At 38.0% G+C, this 18,696-nt stretch overlaps 1 protein-coding gene across 3 annotated transcripts in view; it reads left to right on the top strand.

The window, feature by feature from the left end:
* The window catches only part of VPS41 (VPS41 subunit of HOPS complex), a 181,663-nt gene that overhangs the window by 146,001 nt on the left and 16,966 nt on the right, over positions 1-18,696 (top strand). For all 3 annotated transcript variants that reach the window (XM_519057.8, XM_009452921.5, XM_063815336.1), the window contains 6 exons: positions 4,695-4,822; positions 6,181-6,325; positions 8,219-8,260; positions 8,403-8,453; positions 10,839-10,976; positions 17,513-17,567. In XM_519057.8, coding sequence (XP_519057.3) covers positions 4,695-4,822; positions 6,181-6,325; positions 8,219-8,260; positions 8,403-8,453; positions 10,839-10,976; positions 17,513-17,567 — 559 coding nt within the window. The remainder of the gene's footprint in view (positions 1-4,694; positions 4,823-6,180; positions 6,326-8,218; positions 8,261-8,402; positions 8,454-10,838; positions 10,977-17,512; positions 17,568-18,696) is intronic.

Genomic DNA, 18,696 nt, shown 5'->3' with positions numbered 1-18,696 from the left:
TTTCATAAATACAATAGCAGCTGCTATTCCATCTTTGATATCATCCCAGAAGAAAGAGAATTATGAGCGTTCTGTGAAAATGATGGAGAAGAGTACAAACTTCCTTTACAAATGCTGAAGTATAATTTTCCTATTTTTAAAGTAATGTAATTTAAGCATTTAAAAAATTTATTGTTTTTATGATTCTGTTACAGTTATTGCACATGATTGAACTCTTATTTTTTCATGAAACTTTTAAAAATCCTTTATCATCAAAGTTACCCTGTTGATTTCATATCTGGAACACTTCTTACTGAGATGGAAAGAAGCATGACTTAACCTTAGAGATTGTAGATGTTTTCTCCTGAATGTTTTAGGATGTCTGGTCAGTACTGTTAAGGAGGTTGTAAATAATTTGTTTTTATTTTCATAAGCTCTTATAAATAGTTCATGTTTTACCTTCCCTTATTCTCAGCTTAATTATTTAATTTTGAATTAAATTGTCACATAATCAGTCAAATAGGTGTGTTCCCTAACAACACTTTTGATCACATATTATGTGGAGAGACATTTTGTGTTGCTAAACAGAGCACTGAAGGTCAGATTACAAAAAACAAACTGTACTTCTCTGGAATATTGACTTGTCAATTTTTTTCTCCCTAAAAAGATATGAAGTAATATTGGAGGTAAAGATGCTTCATGACCTCTTTGTATGGGGTTTCTAGTCATATGCCTGTAGCTTTGCCTATTAATTTATGACCCAGCAGAGTTAAACAGTTAAGCTTTGTTTAATATTAACGACAAACATATAAGCATGTTAAAAATTGGATGATTTCTGTGGCATTTCATTTCATGAGTACTTTCTAGACTTTTACTTATTATGATAGGTACTGAGGTTTTCTATAACTTTGCTCATTCAATCATAACAGGTCCCTTGTTCCTGTGTCCTCTAATTAGTAATAATGGCCACAGATAGATTTTATAAATATTTCTTGGGTAGCACATTTATTCAAGGGTACACAAAGCCAGCTGAACAGAGAGAAACCTAACATGAAATATTATGGATGTTTATTTCAGTTTATGGTGGGGTCATCATGCTTTTATCATACAAGATGACTGGTTATTTTGTCTTTATTTTGTGTTCGAAGTTGGCAGTACCATGAGGCTGTTGCATGATAGGGAAAAGAAAAAAATGAGGCCAAACTTTCTTCTTTCCCTGAGCATTATTATTAATGGTCTAGGGGCTACTGTGAGCTGCTGGTATTGGGGTAGAAATCTTTACAGACTATTTTATCTTATATAGTCTTAAGAAAACAGGGCCGTCACAGTGGCTCACATCTGTAATCCCAGCACTTTGAGAGGCCAAGGTGGAAGGATTGCTTGAGCCCAGGAGTTCAAAACCAGCCTGGGTAACATAGTGAGACCTGTCTATAAAAAAACTAAAAATTAGCTGAGTGCTGTGACATATGCCTGTACTCTCAGCTATTCAGGAGGCTGAGGTGGGAGGATCACTTGAGCCTAGAGGCTGAGGCTGCAGTGAGCTGTGATCATGCTACTGCACTCCAGCTTAGGTGACGGAGTGGGACCCTTTCTCACAAAAAGAAAGAAAGAGGCTGTGTGTGGTGGCTCACCCCTGTAATCCCAGCACTTTGGGAGGCTGTGGGAGACTGAGGCGGGCGGATCACAAGGTCAGGAGATGGAGACCATCCTGGCCAACATGGTTAAACCCCGTCTCTACTAAAAAAAAAAAAATACAAAAATTAGCCAGCCATGGTGGCATGCACCTGTAGTCCCAGCTATTTGGGAGGCTGAAGCGAGAGACTTGCTTGAGCCTAGGAGGCGGAGGTTGCAGTGAGCCAAGATAGTGCCACTGAACTCCAGCCTGGGCGACAGAGCGAAACACCACCTGAAAAAAAAAAAAAAAAAAAAAGAGAGAGAGGAAGAGAGAGAGAGAGAAAAACAAAGAAAGAGGGAGAGAGAGAGAAAGAAAAGGAAGGGAGGGAGGGAAGAAAGGAAGGACAAGGAAGGAAAGACAAGGAAAGGGAAACAGGGAAGGAAGAAAAGAAAGAAACTTGATCTGAAATATTATTTTGGTTCTACAAACATTTTAATGTTCTGATTGAATCCATTCCCAAATTTCTGAAGTAAAATTTCAATCATATTAATATATAAGAAGTTTGTAATCTAAATGGAAAATATGTGGTCTTTTGTTCTGGTCTCTTGCCATCCTTCCAGGGGCTACTTTGGTAGAAATCGGGTGGAACTTTAATGAAAACTATATTACTGATTCTTTTGCGCTTTTCTTACCAAATCCTGGTGCATTACAGAAGCAGCTTCTATCACATTGTTTTCATTTCTAAGTATTATTTAAACAAATTCACAGTAGTTCATTAAAGTATTAATGGAGTTATTTAATAGTAATAATGTACTATTTTTTATATAAACCAAAAAGTGACTGAGACAGATCTCAATCGACTTAAAGGTTTATTTTGCCAAGGTTAGGGACATACTTGGGGAAAAGAAACAGGGTCTGTGTCCTGTGCTTTTTCCAAAGAGATTGTTGAGGACTTCAAAATTTAAAGGGGAAAGAGCAAGCAGGAGGCAAAGGAGCAAATTTTAAAAATAAATAAATAAATAAGTAGGGGAAGAGTAAGCAATGAGGCACTTGGTCACATTCCAGTGATGCTCTGACTAGCTCAGGAAATCTACGTTTTACATGTAAAAAGAGAGAAGTGGGGAAAAAGTCAATTATGCATTTATCTCTTGCTCAGTAGATCTAGCTTTGACATGAGCTAAAGGAAGCATGTGAAATGACAGCTCTCTGTTTGGGAACAAAAGGAAGGCAATTTTTGCATGACTCAGTTCCCTTAACTTTCCCTTTGGCCTAGTGAATTGGAGGTCCTGAGAATTTATTTTCCTTTCACATTTAATAACGTGGATGTTTTTAATTCTCTTTACTGTCTTATGAACATGTTTTTGTTCTAAACATTGTCAAGGATCAGTAAGTAAACTGCTCTATCATACTTTGAGTTATAAAACATGAAGTCTAAAGTCGGGAATCAGGGAGTAGAGACTGAGCAAGATACTGGCCCAGAATCAGCTGTGGGACGGAACCAGGATCAAATCAGGGAACCACAAAATTTGAGATCTAGAGATAGCCAGGATAAGAGCCAGGGGATAAGACTTGAGCCAAAGTCTCAAATTCCAACATAAAACTGGCATTAGAAGCCAAAGTGGAAGGAGGACCAAGATGGTGACTTGTTAAAGATATAGAATGCTGGACAGTTTCACTGTGGGAGCAGCCCTGTCCCAAGCAGACTGCCACGGTCAGTTGTGCTGGCTATACAGTGCACAACTGCATAACCAGTTGCACCCAGCAGCCCAGGCCTAAGTGCATTAGAGGACTCTTGGTGGTGGGGAAAGTAGCTGACTTGGGTAATATCTGTAAGATGTTAAAGCTGTCATCCAAATGTTACAGTTAGTCCAGAATGGGGATGGAGCAAGTCCAACCTAAACTCTTGTCCGTGCACTTTATAGAAGGAACAAGATAGCTTTCTTAGTTGTACATTTCGTAAAACTAAGGACAGAAGTAGATGGCACGACCTGCCTCCCAGGAATGCTAAATGGAGATTTATTGTACAATAATATTCCCTGCAACTCTTAACCACACCCAGACCCGTAGTCTGAAAATTGATGAAATATTTATTGAACAAACTTTTAATCATATAATTGTTTGGTCTGTTATGTGACTAAAAGTGAATACTTTTAGGGATGGTTTAAATTGTTTGGTTTGTTTTGAGAATTTAGGAGAAACCAAACTCAGTTTCTCATGCTATACTCTCACAACACAACACTTCTGTGACCAAATATCTGGGTTTTTCCGCTACACACCAAGAAAGCAATTAGTTCTGCAGTGGACACCAGCTGGGTGTCCACTATTTCAGTTCATTCTGACACTGTCTACATGAAGATAGCATCAGATCCTGCAGGCTGAGGGCTCAGGCCCACAAGACTGCCCCCACTTCAGACATACCAATCACAAGTTATAGGCTGTCACCTGTACTTCCGACTGGTCAACTATAAACTGGAATTCCCACTACCACCTCCTTAGATTTGACTCATTTGCTAGAGCAGCTCATAGAACTCAGGGGAACACTTTACTTACATTTACTGGTTTATTATAAAGAATATTGCAAAGGATACAGATGAACAGCCAAATGGATTAGATGCAGAGGGCAAGGTATGTGGGAAGAGGCATGAAGCTTCCAGGCCCTCTTTGGGTGCACCACCCTCCAGGAACCTCCAGGTGTTCAGCTCTTGGGGAGCCCTCCAAAGCCACTCCTTTTGGGTTTTAATGAAAGCTTCATTACTTAGACATGATTGATTTAAACACTGGGCCATTGGTGATCGGTGTAACCTTCAGCCCCTCTCCCCTCCTTGGAGGTTGTGGGGCAGGGGTGGGGGTAGGGCTGAAAAGTTCCAACCCTTTAATCCTGTCTCAGTCTATCCTGTGCCCAACCCCATCCTTAAGTTACCTAGGGGCTGCTAGCCACCAGTCAGCTCATTAGCATACAAGAAGACACATCATTTTAGAGAGTCTAAGGATTTTGAGAGTTATATGCCAGGAAACAGAAGGAGGACCAAATGTATATTTCACAATATCACTATTATTCTGTTGAATGAGTGTTCTTTTTCTGTTTTTCACCTTTGGTTAGGGTTTTGCCACATTGATCCGAGAATGGCCTGGAGATCTGTATAATAATTCAGTCATAGTTCAAGCAGTTCGGGATCATTTGAAGAAAGATAGTCAGAACAAGACTTTACTTAAAACCCTGGCAGAATTGTGAGTATACTTAAGTGTTTCTTTTTCCATATCAGTCTGTGTTGAAAAGTTTTTCATACTTTAGATTTGGCAAACGCCAAGTGGAGAAGATGTATTTTATACCATTTTCCTACATTCCTTCTTAGTAAAAACCTTTCATAAACCTCAAATGAGTAGGCGATAAGGACATGTGTGAAACTGTACAATTGCAATGTAATCTGTTTCCCAGAGAAGAGAAACCCTAATGCACAGCGCTTGGGAGAGGCAGTGGTTAGGAAACAAAAGGGTGCCAAGTTTTAGATCACTCAAGCATAACAGTTTCCCAATGAGCAAGGCTCTGGATTCTGTTCTTCTAGGGTCTTCAAGTCAGTTAATTTAATCTCTCAAATGTCAATTCCTTATGGGATAATTTTAAACTTTAAAAGAGATGTCATAATAGAGGACTCCCTGACCCTGAGTCAGGGCTCAGAAAATGGCAGCTTGGTTAATATTTTTCATATTTCTTGGGCACATTCAGTGATGCAGGCTTTGTGCGAGACGCTTATGATACAGAGATAGATAAGATATGCTCTCAAGTACCTTCGATCTAGGGAAACAAGAAGTATACTGCAGGTCTAGCCAAGACGACCATCCCTGCATCCACCTCTCCTCAGTGCCCCCATCACCTCAGGCCACTCCTCTCCCTTGTTTTTTCTTCTTTTGCCCAAAACCAAAAAAGGTATACCAAAATGACCTAGAACTCTGGACGTGTTGGATTTTCCACAAGAGGAGGTTGTGTTTATGGCATTCTAAGTTGAAATGCTAATCATTTTCTCTTGGAAACGTTGTCCTGTTAGATGCCCCTTAGAGTCTGCAGCACTGTTCGTAATGGACCAACAGTACAGCTTCAGTTCAGTGAGCTCTCAAGAGCTGACTTAGGGACTTAATGTGAAAAACATTGTTTCAATGGAAAAACACATTTCAGTTAGACACAGCCCCCTTAAAATCAGCTTTTGGAATATTAGCCATTTGTCAGCTGAATACTGCTTGTAAGAATTGGAACGGATGTTTCTGTTACTAAAATGAGAACTTCATCCTGGATCCTAGTTTCTTTGCTGTATGGATGTTTGTAAAACTTTTGAGACTGAGACCCCCAATAAAGACCATTTTTATTACTTGAATATTGTGAATTTTCTTAAATTTTGGCAACATGAGAGGCAAAGTTCTGAGAAAGAAATACTTATTGGTCATGTATAGTTAAATCCCAAGGAATATTTTTTGAAATAAAGTTAACTTTTCTCTCTAAAGGAGTGTTTCCATTTTTAATATTGTGAACCATGATCTCTCTGTGTGTGTTTTAATTAGAACTGTTGATGAATGTAAAAAATTTGTATTACCAGGTACACCTATGACAAGAACTATGGCAACGCTCTGGAAATATACTTAACATTAAGACATAAAGACGTTTTTCAGTTGATCCACAAGCATAATCTTTTCAGTTCTATCAAGGATAAAATTGTTTTATTAATGGATTTTGATTCAGAGGTAATGTGCTTTTTATTTTAGTACTGTCAGTTATTTTTACTATTCCAAATATTTAATACTTAGATATCTATCCAAATGCTGGATTGGTGAATGAATCACATAACTTGACTGTATGCCGACAATTTTTAGAACACTCTGACCCTCGCTAGATGTTGTTATTTTAGTTGTTTGGCATTCAGGAATCCTTTTCATAATGTAGTTATTCTGTGAAAGCAATTCAATTTGATAGAGAACTTTTAAAGTTGTGTGTGTGTGCATATAAAGTAATTTCTTGCTAAAACAATTCATATAATTTATAGAAACAAACCACATATATACTTTGACTCATTTATCCCTCCTAACCTGTTTTCCAGAATTTTAAAATTAAGTGAACTTCCATCTTGACCGACTTATTACTATTTTATTTCTTGGTGTTCACGTATCCAGCATGTGGGGTTTCCCCTGGTTTGAGGTGATGCTCATGTCCAGGACATGTGGAATATGTTATTTTATTGTGTGACAAATTTGAATAACCTAATAATAAATTTAAGCACCCTAATGAGTGGACCCAGCCACAGCTCACATTGGCTCTTGCAAAGTGATGCAAGCTGCGTGTGTGTGTGTGTGTGTGTGTAAAAGAAATCTAATTACAAGTGCTCATGACAGAAATAATGAGGTTTATAAAACAGTGTTCTTATTCAAAAAATTGAAATTTTAGATAAACCTAAAAGTAGAACCCTAAAGGCTCCAAAAGGATTAATGCATTTTTCAATTATATTGTAATGTATTTAGAGATATTGTGTGCTATATTAATCTCCACCAACTTAAACTTAATTTAGATAGGAGCTAGAGCTACCTCTTTTTCTCAAAGATGCTTTAGCCCTTTTTAAAATACTGAGTCAAGTCTTTAGGGACTACAGATTTACGAAGAATTATGTAGCTCCAAGGAAGTTCAGGTAGAGAGGCTCTGCTTGTCTGGCAGAGGATGAGATGCTTATGTAAAAATTAATTACATTTTCCTCATATCTAGTCTCACCTCATGCACCCCCTTCCATTGTTCTCCAGAGCCTCGTTTTGCATATGTTCCTGTGGAAAAAAGATGAATGAGCTGAAACTAATTGCTATTCTAGAATGTGATCCAGGTGTAAGGAATCAGAGTCTTCTGGTTAGAAGAGACCTTAGGGATAATCTACTCCAACACCCTCGTATTTCAGAGGAGAAAAGTAACATTTGGAGCAGACAGCTAGGTCGTAGCAGAGTCTAGAACAGGGCCCCCAGGTGTTCCGTGTGAGGCTCAGTCTGGTGTGCTGCTTTCCCTCTTCCTCTTGACATAAACTGTCTAGTTTGTGTTTCCCGAATGATAAAAGTGGCTAAAGTAAATTCTGAAAGTCCAAAAGCTTTATGTCATTATGAAACTTCAGGTATCTCATTCTCTTTCTGACTCTTATTCGCTTCTCCTCATAAAACCAGCTCCTTCTGTCTGTGGAGTCTCATAGGGAGACTAGGTCAAGGTTGAAGTAGCCGGAAGAAAAGCTCATTTTCTTGATATACTGGTAAAGAGATGCTCTCCATAACTACTGAGAGTCTTATGAGAAGGTGTGAAGGTATCCGAGACATCGGGGGGCGGGGGGCTAGGATATGGGCAGTCAAGATGTTTTGTATTTGGTAAGTTATAGCAAAGCACCATTTTAGTAGTATGCAAAACACATCGGCTTCAGATTGAGATGCATTTGAAAATGCAGTTCTTCACAAATATCATTTTCCATAAGAGCCATTGTAAAGCTAAGGGCCTCCTTAAGTATACAAAATAAGCCTTCCACCTGTGAACTGTGGTAGGTACACTGCATTGTGTTTAGTCTTCTCTTCTTAAATAATGGATTTCATTGACTGTGGCTTTTTTTTTATATGTTTCAGAAAGCTGTTGACATGCTTTTGGACAATGAAGATAAAATTTCAGTGAGTGTCATTTGTTTTTATATGTGTTACCAGATGAACGCCTGGGACTCCTATAGCTGTGAAGAAGAGAATTTATCAGATAATTTTGCAGCTGTCTTTCTGTCCTCATGACTCCACCTTGAAACTTTTCTTTTTTATCTAGATTAAAAAGGTAGTGGAAGAATTGGAAGACAGACCAGAGCTGCAGCATGTGGTGAGCATGGCAGTCTCCTCCTTTTGCCCTTTTGATTGACCAGTGGGTGAATCACCTTTCAGTATTGGTGCGAGGAGGATACTGGAGTGAATTCTTCAAGGAGGTTAATATTCCAGTTGGAGGTTTCACCACAAACAATGTTCTGTAATTACCAAAATGCAGCATATGCTGTGAATTCAAGGTCAGGGATTAATTGTAGATCAGGCAGTTGAATTTTGACCCACAATTGAATTGTGATGGAAAAAAGTTACCGATCTATCTATTATATTACTATAATATAAATATATGTAACATAACTATATATTTAACTATAATGAATGTTTTTGTGTTACGTTGTGTCTAGGAATAAGCACTCTCCCTCTGTAGTTGCCATTAAATATAACCATGACATACATCACAGTAAAGGCCAATATGGCACTGCAGATACTGTACCAAGTTCTCCTGCTAAGGAAATGTCAGACAACCATTCCATATCCAGACCATAGAGCGATAAAAGGGCAGAGTCTCATTTCTTTTGTCCCTCACCATGACAATAGCTAATTCCATATTTCTTGTGTGCTATTGGTGGTTGTGTAATTAAGGCCTGTTATTCTAGATTTCTTTGGGGGGCTACTTCAGTTCTCTGCATTGCATCATCATGATAGTAAAGCAGGAATAGTTGTTTTCTATGTCCTTTAAAACTTATACAAGAGAAAACTTCAGCACACATAGGGATTATATCAGTAGGACTATGGGTATCAGATACAATAAGTGCACTTGTATCTTTGCCCATCTCATTGCACCCTAGGAGGAGGCTTAGGGAATAGAGCATTTTTTTCAAAAGTCAGTTTTCTGCTTTGAAGCTTTTGAAGACTGCAGGAAGGGAATGAGAGGCACCTTTTTTTCTCTTTTGCTCAGATGCTACTGCTGCATTGTTCATGATTGGAAATCTCAAGATTATCTGCTTCCCAAGCAAGGCTCCACATTGCTAACCACCTTAGGAATTCATTTATAAAGCAGTGATTTCTGACCTACTTAAGCCACGAGACAGGATTATGGGCAGTAGCTGTCTGTGCGACAACGTAATCAGTGCAATGGTGAAGTGGTGGCACAGCCCACACTAACATGGCTCATCTTCCCTGCCAGGCAATGTCTTGTTTCTATATATATAAATTTGACTCAGCATTCATGTGACAGGGCCTCCCTGTCCTTTTTGCACTCTGGGAAACAGCACCCCACTAACACACTGACCCCAGTCCCAGTGGACTGGCGGTGGTGTTCATCAGACCTCTGCCTGGCACATGAGTTCAGTCTACTGCTTGTACTGCTCCGTTTTGCCTTAGGAAGAAGTGAACAGGAAGCCTGAAGATTGGTTTCTTAAGGTGCATGTGTCCATGGTTAGGCGTCATTGTGACTAGATTCAACAGCAATAACAAACATCAGCGCATTTACAGTCTCAGCTGCAGGGCGGATGGTGCTCTATGTCTGTTATAAACCAATCCACTTGGAAACAGCCACCCAAGATGTTAATGCTTGTGGGATTGGTGATTAAGTCTTCCTGTCTTCAGTAGATTGTGGGGTTTTTGTTTACATTTAATATTAACTAAACATTGAATTGTTTTCTGACTTCTGAGTACTATATTGATAGACTTAATCTTGCCTGTGAGGAGAAAGTGAATTACTGATTTCCTGTGAAGTTGATTAACTTTTTTTCAGACAGCTAAGGTAAGGAATCAGTTTTGAAAACTGTTCCAGAACACCTGCATTCTTCTTGATTTTTACTTTGTATTTTTGTTTTTGATGTTACCAGTTTAGGCAGCATTTCATTTGAAGAGTCAACAAAGAGGAGATGCAGAATGTATGGAAATGAGTTTAGTGCCCGCTACTTGAGTTTTTAAGAATATGTGCTTGTCCCAGGACTCTGCCCTCTTTTGTGTAAAATAATTTTTATGATCTGGGAAGACCACTCATCTTTTTATTTCTGATCCAAAGCAGATACCAATGATGATATTGACAACTACTGTCATTAACATTTCTGTAGTTCTTAGTGTATGCTAAGTTCATTGGTTCTGAGTGATTTCGTAATGGCAACTCGTTTAATTGTCACAGTAACTCAATAAAATTTTTGTAGATAAACTGAGTCTCAGAGAGATTAGTGACTTGCCTAAGGTCACAGTTGGTACGTGGCAGAGTCAGGTTTTGGGGCCCTTCTAGAGAAAGTATCGGAATCCTTTGCTCTCCCAAAGGGTTTTCCTTTCCACTTCTCCATCACCTAGAGGTTTTCCCTGAAGACTGCTTCTCCCCTAACCTGTCCATGGGAGGTGTTTAGAGCTAAAAATAGCAATGTTAGCCAGGTATTGCTTTTCTTATTTTAATGGGTCACGGCTTATCTTTTGTTCCTTTTAGTATTTGCATAAGCTTTTCAAGCGAGACCACCATAAGGGGCAGCGTTACCATGAAAAACAGATCAGTCTTTATGCTGAATATGATCGACCAAACTTACTTCCCTTTCTCCGAGACAGTACCCATTGCCCACTTGAAAAGGTAAGGCACAGACTCCCCAACTTGTACACTTTGGATGAAGAGGTTGTCATTGATGGTAAGTTGTTTGTCTTTCTTCTCTTCCTGTCTCTGTTCATCTGTCCCTTTCCAGGGGGAAGACTGTTGCTCTCAAAGAAGTAGGTTTTTGGCTGGGACATTCTGTCAAGAAAAGGAGATCTCATTGGATTAGACTTTGGTGAAGAGCTGAAGCATTTCTGTGACAGGTTTAATTGGAAGAACAGCTTAATCCAGGGTCTAGGACTTAATCAACCATCAGGCAAAAATGATATATTAGAAGTCTCAATCCATCTCCCAGGATCAGAGTGACACCTCAGAGTCAGAGCCTGGGAGGGAGACACAGACTGTCCTAAGCCAGAAGCAGTTGCTCCAGTCAGGAATCAGGTTTGATAAACCAAGGTCATAGCTTAGGTCCTGCATCCTATCTTCTTTAAGTGTCTACCCTAGTTTTTCTTTGTTTCTCCTACATCCTACATTCCACTATAATTATCTGCTTACTAGTCTCTGTCTCCTGGAAATTCTTCAAAGACAAGGAATTTGTCTTACTCATTTTGGTAAATCTAGTACCCACCACACATTAGACATTTACTAAATGTGTGTTGCATCATGAGTGAGAGAATGAATGAATAAATTATATACATGCAAGGTCCTAGTTCGGGCTAAATAAGGACTAGTAAGTTTTATGAGACTGCTGTTTCAAAATAAACTGAAGTACTTAACTATATATGTGCTAACAACTGGGCAACCTAAAAGCCAACAGTATTATGTCCTACAGTTCTCAATACCATCTACCACTAACATCTACAAATGTCTGACTAAATTTGGATGGCCAGATACTTTTGAAAGTCAGCTGTGTGGACGAACAAAATAAAAAACATATTTGACCCATTAGAGATATGTGCAAAGAAGCTGGATGATAACACAGTTTATGTACACTTACAACTTCCATGTATGCTTCCTTAGCCCACGATTATTAAATGCATTGGAGTACTGTGAACCAATTTAGCTCAATGGATTTTTAAAGTCCACAATTATTGAAAAAAATCTTGCCTGCCTGTTAACTTATAAAACAACATTAGCATTTTATATTTGGGGCCTTAGACATTTTCTGAGGACTTAATTTGGAAATTCATTATCTTACTCTAAAAGTAAAAACAGATACTACCCTCTTCTCTCACCATAGGACTTTATAACCTGGCAATAGAGTGAGAATCTTATTCTTTGAACAGTGCTCCTTCATTTGTTTCTCACTTTTCCAGAAAACATTGTATATTTCAGAGAGGATGTGGCAGTCTCCTGAAGTCTCCCATTGACCTCTGAGACAGAGAGGTCACATGTGGGTGATTAACAGCCCTTCCCATTCCCTAAGCACAAGATGCAGAGGCGCCACCCAGGTTCCAGTATCTCTATATCTCTCACACACTTTATGCCCACCTGGTTTAAAGTTTTCGGGTCTAGTAGTACTCAGTGGAAGACACCCTGCTTCACCCAGTAGGGAGCAGCAGAATGTTGCAGACCTGCATGTGATGCTTCCTACACATATGGCTTGCTTAGAGCATTTGTGTAGACCTTGTAGAATTTTTCTCTCTGGTCCACTGGAAACAACATATTGAATGTAAAAGAACTCAGCACAAGCATAGTAAAACCAATTATGTTTTAGACACAGTTATTTTTAAAAATTTATCTCATGTGTCCCACTGAAAGAGAATTTTGAGCATGGATTAGAGGTGGTAATGGTGGAAACAGACCATTATAAGATAATCAAGTAGTAATCCATATTTTTAGGACTCCCTAAATGGGTTTTCGTGTTTCAGGTTATTGAGACTTCTTCATAAGAGATTATCTGTTTGTCAGGATCTATTGTGGGAAATCTGTATATTTGTAGAAAACATAGCACTCTACCCTATCAGGTACCCAAAGCTGTCTTAAAGGAGAGGTTCGTGACAGTATTACTAACTCAAGATTCTTACTCCTTTTTCCTTAAAATAAGTTCTGGTTGGGTGTGGTAGCCCACATCTCTAATCCCAGCACTTTGGGAAGCTGAGGGTGGGAAAATAGTTTTGGGCCAGGAGTTTGAGACCAGCCTGGTGAACATAGCAAGACTCTGTCTCTACAAAAATAAAAACATTAGTCCAGTGTAGTGGTACATGCCAGTCAGTATTCATAGCTACTCAGGAAGCTGAGGGAGGAGGATGTCTTGGGCCCAAGAGTTTGAGGTTACAGTAAGCTATGATTGCACCAGTGCACTCCGGCCTAGGCGAGAAAGCAAAACTCTCTTTAAATAAATAAGAATAATAAGAAAGAATTCTGTATATACTCAGTCATCTTAGAAACAAATCCCTTTTATGTTTACATGTGACATGAAAAGCTATGGTATGTACCAATATGCGAATGACAAAGTGGATTTCTCCAATTAAACGCATCCCAAGCTTGCTAGTAAAGGGCACGGAATACCTGTCTGCCTGTTTTGTGTAAAGAGCGACTCATAGAAAATGTGATCTCTTTTTCTCCTGAATATGAAATTGAGAACTTTGAAATTATAATGCCTCCCTTTCCCCAAAGAAATTTCTGTCTGCTTCCTTAGAATTTAGAGATTGTTGAGTCCTATTGGTACAAGAGGATTTTTTGTTCTTTGTTTCTACTTTAAATGAGAAGTGTTTAAGCTTTCAAAGGCATATTCAGAACCCATTGATCCACTGTTGTTTATAATTTACCTCTGGCAGAACACTATATCTTTCTAATTTTGGTTGTCTTCCTTTGCTGGGAAGACACTATATCTTTCTAATTTTGGTTGTCTTTCCTTTGGTTGTCTTCCTTTGCCAACAATTGGCTAATTGTTGAGAGGAGGTGATTTCAGATTGGCAACTGATTGAAATCTTCAAGAATCTAGGTTAACCTTATTTTGAATTAATTGAAATCCCACAATCAATAGTATTTGGCCCAAAACTTTGGAAAGATCCTGACATCACATCAAAAGCCCTAGTTATAGTTATCAAAGGCCAGAGTTCAGGATTTAAAATCACCATGACTCTGAAATTCAAAAATTAATCATAAACTTTTATGAAATTGTTTGTTCTAAAGGAAATACAGAGTTTGTGGGAATTTATAACATCTACAGCAATTTTTAAAGATAATAAAAATTATTTGTATTTCTTTTGTGCTTTATAATGTATGCTGTGCTTTCATGTATATTGTTTTATTTAATCTCTACAAAAGTGCAGTTAGGTGGATAGAGTCATTTTATACATGACAAGCCAAGTCTTAGGGAGCTGGAAAAAAGCCTAAAGTCTACAGCTAATAAGTTGAGGGACCAAGACTTAGAACCTGGATGACTTAATTTTAGGCTCTGTATTTTTTCCACTATGTTGGGGAATCATTTTCAGGTTTAAAAAGTTAATGGAAATAAGATATTTCCTAGTATTGCAAGAATCATGAAAGATTTTTTTTTTTAACTGTTAAACTGTCCTGTAATTTACAGATGTGGTCATCAGGCACTGGTTTTCATTTTGCAAATCTGATTTGCTTGTGCCTAGAGTGGTTAAGAGCAGATCATCAGTTTTATAGTTCGGCAGATTTATACCGGAATTTGTGATCGCTCTCATATCTAATAGTATTCACAAGGTGGCAGTATTTCTGAATTCGGAAGAATAAAGCTGAGAGATGCCAAGTTTGCAGATTTTCATTAAAGAAATTTAAAGAGAAGATTGGATAAAAGATGACGAGATCAAGGATAGGTAGAAATAATTATTTAATTTACATTTGATAAGGTTCTTATTAGTTACCCTCAGTTTTCTAACTTCATTCTTTACCTTCATACTAAATCAGAAAGAGGAGAATTAAAACATTATTTTTGCATCATTTTTTACTCAAGTTCTATTATTATTCTGATTTTTCACTTCTATTTTCACTGCATTGTCCGCGCGCATGTGTTGTGTGTCTACTTTAAAAATCTTAGTTTCCCTGCTCTTTCCTCTAGAGGGAGCACCATGGTCCAGGAACATTCAAGAATCTAAATCCTTTCTTTTTATACTTTACTCAAAATTTCTAGAGATTTCTAAAGTCCATTTTCTCATTTGTGAGAAGAGGATAATTTAAGATACTGTTAGAAACTCATCATGAAACATCTAAAATTATGTGAAATTGAAATTTCAGAGACTCAAATTATCTTTGAACTTGGTGATACTCATCTGCTTGCATTCCGTGTCATTCCTAACTTCAGCTTGCCTTCAGACATTTCTTCCCACATGGCTTCCTTTTTGAAAGTATATACAGGATCTTATAGCCTTGCTATTCTATGGCATATTCTACAGCAATGGAAATGTTTTATAATCTACTCTGTCCAACATAGTAGCCACCAACCACATGTCACAATTGAGTATTTGAAATCTGGCTATTGCTACCAAGGAACTGAATTTCAATTTAATTTAATTTTAATCAATTTAAACTTAAATAGACACATAGAGCAAGTGGCTGCTGTCTTGGATAACTCAGATGAGGCTTCAAACTGCAAACTCTTTTGTGGTTTGAGACTAGCATGTTCTTAAGCATTCTCATGTGCAGAAGAAAATGGGTAATGGTTCTGTTTGAAATCTTGAATGGTATTTTAAAGTGTGTAAGTGAATTTCCAAGTACAGAATTGATTCATGGATACCTTTTAATAATAAATTATTTTAAGCAGCATAAATGCTTATCATTAGTCAGACTATCTTTCTCTAAACATTCTCCTTATTCAGTTGTATTACAGTGTTCTGTTTATCTGTGAATGGCAGTCCCACTCAACTATAAACTATCTGTATCTTAACACCCAGAACAAATCTAGGCACTCAGTTGGCTTCTCAGTGATTTTTTGTTTGAATCCCATGTCCTCTGATTTATTTGCACTATTTTGCTTTATTATTTAACTTCTTACTTATGTTTTTTGTCTCTGCAGTAGTATCACTGCAGGAGAGTGAAGAGTTGGTAAGAAAGTTTCATCATTTACAATGGTGATTGACAGGCAAGACCATATAGGAATAGGTAAACCATATTTTTAATCAAAACAAAGGAAGATTTTCTCGGTATTAGCTAGGATTAGATTCAACTGTGAGTGATAAAAATCCCAAAATAATTGTGGCTTAACAGAGCAACAGTTTCTTTTTCTGTCACGTGGAAGTGTTGGTGGAGTGGCCCTGCTGAGAGCACCATGCCGCGGGGTCAGAGACCAGGGCTCCTTCCTCTTGTTCATCCACCTTGGGTGACCTTGACCTCATGACATAAGGTAGTGCCATCCAGTAGTGGAGAGTCAGGGTAAGGGAAGCGTTTCAGGCAAGGGGACACAATGGAGAGGGGAGCAGAGGCAGGTGAAGCTGCACAGAAATTAAGGGCTAGGTTGTGGATGCCTTGTAAGTCGTGGTAGAGAGTCTCAGCTTTAAGTCTGAGTGGAGCAATGCAATAGAAAGTTTTGTAGGCAGGGTATGAGATAAGGTTTCCCAGGTGCACTCATTCATCATACTGCACCCGGTTCAGATGCCACTTCCCCTTGAAGCTTCTCACAAGAGGACCACACAGTTTCAGTGTCCCTCCTCTGTACACATGGCCCTTTGTTCATGTTACTCTAATCGTGGAATAATGCGTTGTCACATCTCTGTCACTTCCTGGACCCTGAGCTCCCGGGGGTGGACTCATGCTGCTAATGCTCCTACTAAGCCTCCTCCATTATTCTCTTCTTTGTTTTCCTCTTACCTATAATCATCACTAACATTTTTATTATTGTCATCTTTGCATCTCTATCTAACCTGACCCTCTAGCACCCAGCACAGAGCATATAGTAAATGTATCCTGATTAATTTAGAATTAGTAAGTAATTTATCAATATATAGTAGGTCTTTTTTTTTTTTTTAAGACTAATGGAAATGCTCTCATCTGCATAGTTGCTCCTTTTTGGATCCTTCTTGATCATCAAAAGTGTTTTTTCCTTCTCACCTTTGACAGATCCTTGAGCAGAGTTCTCTTTCAGCCCCTGTGATCTGGCAGTACAAATATTCCTAGTAAATTCAATCGTTCATTCGTTCATTCATGCAGCATGAATTCATATTTCCTGAGCTTATGGTATGCACAATACTAGGAAAAGTTCAACCATGAGCAACATTCCTTACATCTTAATGGAGGGAAACAGAGCTTAAACAAATGACTACAGATTTGGAAGGAAGCAGTGCTGTAAAGAAACCTGAAGTAGTGTAAAGAGAGAAAGCTTAGTGGGAAAGGCCCTTTCTTTTTATGTGGTGTCTTGTTTTCTACTCTTGCTCATGAAATGTTCTGAGTAGCTTCAAATATGTTTTAAATTGAATTGTGTAGAGTCCAGTACCTCTGAGAGGTAACTGAGTGCAGCCAGTCTAGGGAGATGTGTTCTTTATTTGTTTGCTTTGTTTTATTTTTAAAGAAGCTGTGGAAAAATTCTTTCAAGTGTAAGTTTAAATGACTTTATTACTATTTGTTCTTATTTGGTCGCCTATAGTAACATTTTTACCCTGCTTTAATTGAAGGCTCTTGAGATCTGTCAACAGAGAAACTTTGTAGAAGAGACAGTTTATCTTCTGAGTAAGTAGCTTTTATTCATTTTGGTCCCCATAAACTAAGAAATGGGATGACAACATGAAGTAAATTGTGTAAGAAAGGACATAGGTTTTAGACCAATGTAACACAGAATATGAGCCTATTTTTACAATAATTTAATATATGAAACAGACTTCACAGCACAGTAAAGAAGGAAGAGTTGTTTCATAAATGTTGAAATAACATATTGGCAATGTATAATCAACATATAAAAATTTATCAGTTTATACCTCACAACATAGATTAAAATAAATTGTAGATGAGTTGACAAGTTTTTTCATTTTTTAAAAAATTATAATCAGCTTATATTACCATCATATTGGTAGAAAATAAATAATCACTTTTAGAAATCACACCCTAAATAACTAGAGGAAATGCAATTGAATACCGTAGTTTTGGAGAAAGAGGAGAGCTTTTTAATATAATCTAGGTGTCAGTGTTCCTGGTCTTCTGGCTCCTACCTCCACATGAGTCACAATTTTTGTACCATGCATACCAAGAAACAAAACTTGTCATCTTTTCACATTCTTCCAAAATGAGCCACGTGCATGACAACAATGTGGGTTGTACTGAGGATTGCATAATGTAGCATATAACATAACATTCATATTTGGTGTTTCTCCATTGTCACTTCCCTGCTGACCTCAGTAGGGTTTTTCCGCTTTACGCCTTTCCCTTATACAGCACTCACTCTCATTGGCCTCTTTGCCTCTGTTGAAAAATAATCCAAATCCTCTATTCCCTTCTATGTGTATGTAGATTCATGGGTGCTCAGCCACAAACCCAGAACTGTCCAGTTATAGCACCTGCCCTTCTTAGGAGAAGTGCTTTTGGGGCTGCATTTTGTTACTTCAGCATGTTCCTGGGGTTCTAATCACAATTTTAAGTAGCTCATCAATTCACTAATTCCAAACAGTGTTCTCCCCAAGAAATATTTTGGTGGAATAAATTTTTGTCATATTGTCTTAGAAGCAGTAGAGGACTTACAGGGACATATAGTCTGATTTTATAAAAACTTGATAATCCTGTAAACATTTTAAATAACTAACCATTTTTAGAGACATAAACTGTGGAAATAATATTTGTAAGAAACACAAAATGCTGTGGAAGGGGT

This window comes from Pan troglodytes, chromosome 6 (genome assembly GCF_028858775.2).
Source record: "Pan troglodytes isolate AG18354 chromosome 6, NHGRI_mPanTro3-v2.0_pri, whole genome shotgun sequence".
Lineage (NCBI taxonomy): Eukaryota > Metazoa > Chordata > Mammalia > Primates > Hominidae > Pan > Pan troglodytes.
Note: the sequence above shows the minus strand (reverse complement) of the source record. Positions and strands in the feature narration are given on the sequence as shown.